This window comes from Danio rerio, chromosome 19, assembly GCF_052040795.2.
Source record: "Danio rerio strain M-AB ecotype USA chromosome 19, GRCz13ab, whole genome shotgun sequence".
Taxonomy (NCBI): Eukaryota; Metazoa; Chordata; class Actinopteri; order Cypriniformes; family Danionidae; genus Danio; species Danio rerio.
Window position 1 is genome coordinate 1,940,001 of NC_141039.2, and position 7,500 is coordinate 1,947,500.

A 7,500-nucleotide genomic window follows, 5' to 3' on the forward strand; every position below is an offset into this window, starting at 1 on the left:
TACTTTTATTAAATGCACATTATTTTATACATTTATTTTTATGCATGTGCAATAATGCATTTACATGTACTTATATCCATTTTTAAAATGAATGCATGTAATTTTAGGGTTTACTTTGATTAATTTTACATTATTTTTTTATATTTATTTTTTTATGCGTTTACATTAACAAATATTGTTATGTTTTACATTAATGCATGTCATTGTAGGGTTTGCATTATTATTATAAATTTTATTTTATGCATGTGAAACAAATAATGTACATTTAATAAAAGTAAACCCTAAAATTGCATGCATTAATGTAAAAACCTAAAATATGGTACATTTAATAATGCATTCACGTGTACTTATATCCATTTTTTGACATTAATGAATGAAATTTTTAGGTTTGACTCATTAGCATTAATTTACCAAATTTGAGTGAAACAACAATCCTTTGATTTAATTTGATTTATTTATTTTCGAACAGAAATATCATACATAAAATATCTTCAAAAAAAAAAAAAAACATTTTAACATTTTAACATGGTCGAAATGTGTAAGCCAAACAAACTGCAGGCATTTTTGTAATTATATTTGTGTATATGCATTAATGTGAATGCATAAAAGTAAAGCTTAAAATTGCATGCATTAATGTAAAAATTTTATATAAGTATGTGTAAATGCCATGCATAAATGTATAAAAATAATGTAAATTTAATAAAACTAAACCCAAAATTTGCATACATTAATGTAAAAAAACCAATATAAGTACATGTAAATGCATTATTGCACATGCATAACAAAAAATGTATAAAACATAATGTACATTTAATAAAAGTAAACCCAAAATGTATATGCATTAATGTAAAAAATTATAAATTTTAGTAATAAAATGCCTTTATTACACATGCATAAAATAATTGTATAATAATAATGTAAATGTAATAAAAGCAAACCCTAAATTGACATGCATTAATAAGGAAAATGGATATAAGTACATGTAAATGCATTATTGCACATGCATAAAAATAAATGTATAAAAATAATTAAATTTAATAAAAGCAAACCCTAAAATTCTATACATTAATGTAAAAAAGGTATAAGTACATGTAAATGCTATATTGCACATGCATAAAAATAAATGTATAAAAATAATGTAAATTGAATAAAAGTAAACCCAAAAATCACATTAATTAATGTAAAAATATAAGCATATATTTGTTAATGTAAATGTATAAATATGCATAAAATAATATAAAATTAATAAAAGTAAATAAAATGGCATGCATTAGCGCACATGTATAAATGCATGCATTCATTTATATGCATTTAAAGTACATATGCATACATAAAACACATGCAAATGCAGTATTTTATGAGTATAAAAGCATATGTAAATGTACAGTTGAAGTCAGAATTATTAGCCCCCCTGTTAGTTTTTTTTCTCGCAATTTCTGTTTAACAGAGAACAGATTTTTTTTCAACACCTTTCTAAATATATTAGTGTTAATAACTCATCTCTAATAACTGATTTATTTTATCTTTGTCATGATGACAGTAAATAATATTAGATATGCTTCAAGACACTTCTATACAGCTTAAAGTGACATTTAAAGGCTTAACTAGGGTAATTAGGTTAACTAGGCAGGTTAGGGTAATTAGGCAAGTTGTTGTATAACGATGGTTTGTTCTGTACTCTATCGAGAAAAATAAATAGCTTAAAGGGGCTATCATACATTAATAAGCATTGTTGTTTCTCCCTACCTCTGACTGGTTTCTTTCTATATGTTTTATTTATATCTGTGACACTTGCTTCATTTATTGACTGTTATTGTTCCTTATGTATGTACTCTGACCTGTCCACCAAGTTACCTTTACATGCATACACACACACACACACGCACACTCACGCACATACCAGTACCTGACTATATTGTTGTTGTTTTTGTTTTGTTGCTTTGTATTTGTTATTTGTTGATGTTTTCTTGTATTTGTATGATTTTTGCATTTTCTAATAAAAAATAATAATAATAAAAAAATAAAAATAAAGGGGCTAATAATATTGACTTTAAAATGGCTCTTAAAAAATTAAAAACTGCTTTTATTCTAGATGAAATAAAACAAATAAGACTTTTTCCAGAAGAAAAAATATTGTAGGAAATACTGTGAACATTTCCTTGCTCTATTATCATCATTTGGGAAATATTTAAAAAATAAAATAAATTCAAAGGGGGGGGGCTAATAATTCTGACTTCAACTGTACATATATAAAAATGCACTAATGTAGGCACATAAAAGTACGTTCGTTTAAATGCATAATTCATTGACTTCCATGGTATTTTTTTAGTCCTACTCTAAATGTCTATTTTATCCCAACATTCCTCTGAATATCTCATTTTGTGTTCATTTTTTTGGGTGAACTAACCCTTTAAGTATACGCATTAAAATGTATAATTTTGGTCGAGTCACATCCTCTCTCTCTAATTCTCTTCCAGATTGATCAGTCGCTCCATGGGGATTCTCCGGTGCTTTCCGTCTGGTTTCTCCCGCCCTTCACCCCTCGGCCTGCCCTCCACCCTCTACAGCACCGCCTCCATACAAATCATGAAACTGGTATTAACTGAATGGCAATTGATATGGATTTTTACTGTTTCCAGTAGACAGTAAACACACACATACATGCACATACACCCACACACACACTCCCACACACAAACACACGCCAGCAGGAGTGACCTTATGATAGAGTCACATCCTCTGCAATCGTCCACAAATGCAAAACGCCTTCATCATTTGAGGATGTTCATCACACCTTGAGCCTTTTCTCCATCCACTGCTGCTTCCTGCTCTACATTTCCGCGTTATCCTGTGTGTGTTATCCGCGTGTGATCTGCATGCCGGCGGCGGCGGCGATGGCTCCGCAGAACAGCGACGCAGATGGCGTGCAGATGCTGACGCCTGTGGAGAAGCTGGCAGGAGGAGGCGGGGCTAACGGAGTGGGTGGAGCTGGTGGGCGGGACTTGGAGAGTCAGGAGGAGTCGGTCAGCGAGGGATCTATAGATCGCATCCCTCTGCGGCAGTGGATCATGCACGGAGCCGTCATGTTCGGACGGGAGTTCTGCTACGCCATGGAGACGGCGCTGGTCACACCGGTGCTCCTGCAGATAGGTGAGAACACACAGATTACTGCCAATAAATCAGAAAATATGACATGAGCTTATGTACGCAGAGCAAAACATGAGATTATTGACATTGAGGGTGACTAAAATTACAAGGTTATGTCGCTAGTGTGTGTGTGTGAAGTTTTAAATCCACTAATAATGTTTATTAACTCTCTGAAACTGACCCCTTTCAGGCTTTCATCGTAATTGTGTGGTGTTTTGGTGACTGTCGCTTTAAATTCAAATGAGATTGTGCTCTTTATAGAAGAGGGCGGAGCTATGAATGCCTATATGTCAGCATAGTGGCAGATTAACAAACAAGACTAATGTATTATGCTAATGAGGGAGAGATGGTCACTAGTGGGCGGAGCTTTTCCACTCTGATGACATCATACAAAGGGAGAATGTCAATCAAAGTGTTTCTGCAGACGGCTTTGATCAAGTCTGATTATAAATAATAGAATTAATACATGTTTACTATTAGAAGCTGCTTATATTCGCACATTGCTGACACACACCTGTGTTTACACCCCTTATAAAAGTGATTTCTGCATAATAGGTCCCCTTTAAAATGAGTTGATGACTGATTTGGATGGTACTGTGACCAATTCTTATCAAGCAGGAGATTTAGATTATATACTTATATAATATTATATATTAAAGACATTTTATGTTTGGAAAATATTACAAAACACAACATAATGTTATGTTGATTCATTATTTGACTACAGTAGTTTTAGGCTACACTGTTTTTAATGAATAACTTTATCTTTTTAGTTTGGCTGGAATCATTTTTATTTATTTATTTATTTATTTATTCATTCATTCATTCATTTTCTTGTCGGCTTAGTCCCTTTATTAATCTGGGGTCGCCACAGCGGAATGAACCGCCAACTTATCCAGCAAGTTTCTACGCAGCGGATGCCCTTCCAGCTGCAACCCATCTCTGGGAAACATCCACAAACACATTCACACACACACACTCATACACTACGGATAATTTAGCCTACCCAATTCACCTGTACCGCATGTGTTTGGACTATGGGGGAAACCGGAGCACCCAGAGGAAACCCACGCGAAGGCAGGGAGAACATGCAAACTCCACACAGAAACGCCAACTGAGCCGAGGTTCGAACCAGCGACCTTCTTGCTGTGAGGCGACAGCACTACCTACTGCGCCACTACATCGCCTTATTTATTTATTTATTTATTATAATATTTTTTTTGTAATTTACATGTTAAGTCAATGTAAACGTGCAAATAGACATTCTGCGGAGCGATATTCCGCGAATTCCACGGCGGGAATTGAGCGTTTGGCGTGCATTCCGCGCGAATTGCTTGAGTACGAAAGTCTGAATTTCAGCGGACATTCGCGCTGTGTTAACCAATCAGTAGCTTGCTCTTGTGGGGGTGTGATTGTGATGTACACCTGTTGTTAGTGTCCCGGGGGAAATCCTCCAGCCGACACTGAAAACAGTTCATCAAACTGGGCTTGGCTCAGTCAGAAGCACTGCTGAAAGCCTCCGTCATCCTGGTTCAGTTTCTGGAGGAGTTTAAGAGCTCACAGAGCTGCTGCACCTCTGAAATTATCTAGTGGACTCAGACACGACCCTAAACGTATTGACGCTGTTTTTCAGTCTTCATAAAGCACATAAACAGTTATTTTATCAATAAAATCCATGTTAGCCATTTAGCAATGAAGCTAGAGTCACCGGCCAGACAGAAGCCCGGTCCATCACACGAATCCACGTCTGTTCTGAAGTGAATTTGACGCGCGAATGAAGTGAGTAAACTCAAATGTTCACGTGGCTATATTACCGCGAATAGCGTGATATATCCGCACGTTCCGTGTCTGATGTGAACGCAGCATAACTTGGGTCGCTGTGAGCACTGGAGTGCATGTGTCGATGCACTAGCCACTGTAAATAAAAGCTGTAAATAAATAGCTGTAAAGCTGAAAGCTGTACATAAATAGCCAGTCATAATGTGTTGAGGCAAAAATAATCATTAATTAAAATAATAGTAATTATTCAGACATTTTTGTTGTTGTTTTGTGGCATTTTGGTCAAATATTGTAAATCCAGCCTTGGTTATGAATAATAAAGAACATTTTAAAGGATCTGCCAATGTGCTTTAATAAAGCTGACACAGATTTATTAGTCTAGAATAAATCTCAACATATCTTCCCATGTGAGAACTGTGGCAGTGGAATAACACGACTGTATTCGCTCACTATGGTGATTTATGGTGTGTGTGGTGAGTAAGAGTGTGTCGTCTGTCTGCGATTAGCTGCACTTCTCGCCTCATCATGCTGGTTTATCAGGACTGTGAGGCTTGACTTGTGTTTTGCGTCCCTGAGGGAAGATTCATGCTGTTTTTATTGTGTCGTAAGTGTGTCACATCTGTGTCATTTCAATAATCCGCTTCGTCAGAGGATTTGCTGATTCACTATCACTCGCTAAAATCAGTCCACAAATCAATCCGTCCACATGAGGTCACTTGTGGTTTCTTATAGTCAGTTTAATTTTCATGCAATAATGTTAGCAGAATGTTTTTTCTGCACTTGTTAGCAATAATATACTATATATATATATATATATATATATATATATATATATATATATATATATATATATATATATATATATATATATATATATATATATATTTATTTATTTATTTATTTATTTATTAGTCTGGGGTTGCCACAGCGGAATGAACCACCAACTTTATTTAATTTAATTCTACTTGTTTTTTGTAATTTTAATTGTAATTAAATGTAATTTTGATTTTATTTTTTAATTAATTTAATACATTTTTAATTATAATTAAAGATATTTTTAGCAATTTAATTTTTTTGTCATTTTAATTTTAAAATTATTCTTAATTTGTTTTGTTTAATTGTAACATTTAATTAAATTCAGTTTGTTTGTTGTAATTTTAATTGTAATTAAATTTTAATTAAATGTTATTTTAGTTTTAAATTAATTTATTTAAAATCTAATTTAATTACAAATTAAATAAATCTATTTTAGTAGCTTATTTATTTGTAATTCTTAATAATTCTTCTTAATTTTTCTTAATTAAATTTGTTTTGTTTAATTGTAATATTTAATTTATCTGTTTATTGTAATTAATTATAATTTACATTTTAAACGATTTAAATGTCATTTTAATTTTAGATGTATTTAATTTTTATTTAATTGAAGAATATTTAGCATTTTTTTATTTGTCATTTCAGTTATAAATTATTCTTAATTTAATTTTTAAAATGTAATTTTAGTTTTCACTTCATTTAATTATTTAATTTTTTTTATTCAAAATAATTTTTTTAGCAATTTATTTATTAGTGATTTTAATAGTAATAATAGTTTTGATAAATGTTTTGCTTAATTGTAATATTTAATTAAATTGTTTTGAATTGTTTTCATAACCTAAGTAGGTCTAAGTAGTTGTTTTGTGTGTTTTGTGCACCTAGTTATTTTTGTTAGTAACTTTAGGAAATTCCTGTACCTTTCCGGTAGTTTAACCAGATTGTGGATTAACTCTGCATCTGATTGCTGGTTATATAAACTATCGCTGCGCTCCGCATTAGTCAGAAGGTCAAGGTGTGTGTTAGTTGTGTGTGATGTAATGTTAATTTTAGTCTCTTGTTGTCTAAAGCTCAGATTTACACTGATGACCGCGGTGTTTGTCTGACGTATAAATGTCCGGTTCTTCCTGAGATTCTGTGAACTGCATAATGTCTGGATTATCCACCATAGCTCACAGTAGATTTTACTGTATGTTAGAGGAGGCAGGAAATGATCCCGATAACCTGCTCTGTGTCATAATGGATTAAACTGACACTGCTGCTGATTATTATTTTCTACTGTATGTATGTGAAATTAGGAACAAATACAGGAATGTTGATCATTTTGAGATGGTTGGGAGGCTTTGGTTGACTTGTTGAATTAAAAGATTAGATCTTGCTTGGCCATTTTGCATATTTTAATAACCATTACTTATTTTATCTTATTAAAATGTTATATGAATTAATTATTTATTTTATGCATGAGCCATCCATTTCTGGCCAACCTGCTTGATTTTTAAAAAAAAAATCTTTTTTTGTTTAGTTTTTTTATTTTATTATTATTTTTTTTATTATGTATTTTGTGTTTTTAATTTTTTGCTTTGTTTTATTTTGCTGTTTTGTTTTTGTTTTGTTGTTTTCTGTTGTATTTTGTTTATTTAATTCTATTTTATTTTTTTGTTTGTTTTTTGTATTTTGTTTTATTTTCTGCTTTGTTTTCTGTTGTATTTTTGTTTTGTTTTATTTTGCTGTTTTGGTTTTGTTTTGTTGTTTTCTGTTGTATTT

At 32.0% G+C, this 7,500-nt stretch overlaps 1 protein-coding gene across 2 annotated transcripts in view; it reads left to right on the plus strand.

Annotated features, from left to right (window-relative positions):
* Positions 1-7,500, plus strand: part of slc45a4a (solute carrier family 45 member 4a) — a 69,814-nt gene that overhangs the window by 33,109 nt on the left and 29,205 nt on the right. For both annotated transcript variants that reach the window (XR_015945298.1, XM_087295179.2), the window contains exon 3: positions 2,478-3,150. Coding sequence is in view for 1 of the 2 variants with exons in the window: in XM_087295179.2 (XP_087151305.1) it covers positions 2,877-3,150 (274 nt within the window). In the remaining variant the exon portion in view is untranslated. The remainder of the gene's footprint in view (positions 1-2,477; positions 3,151-7,500) is intronic.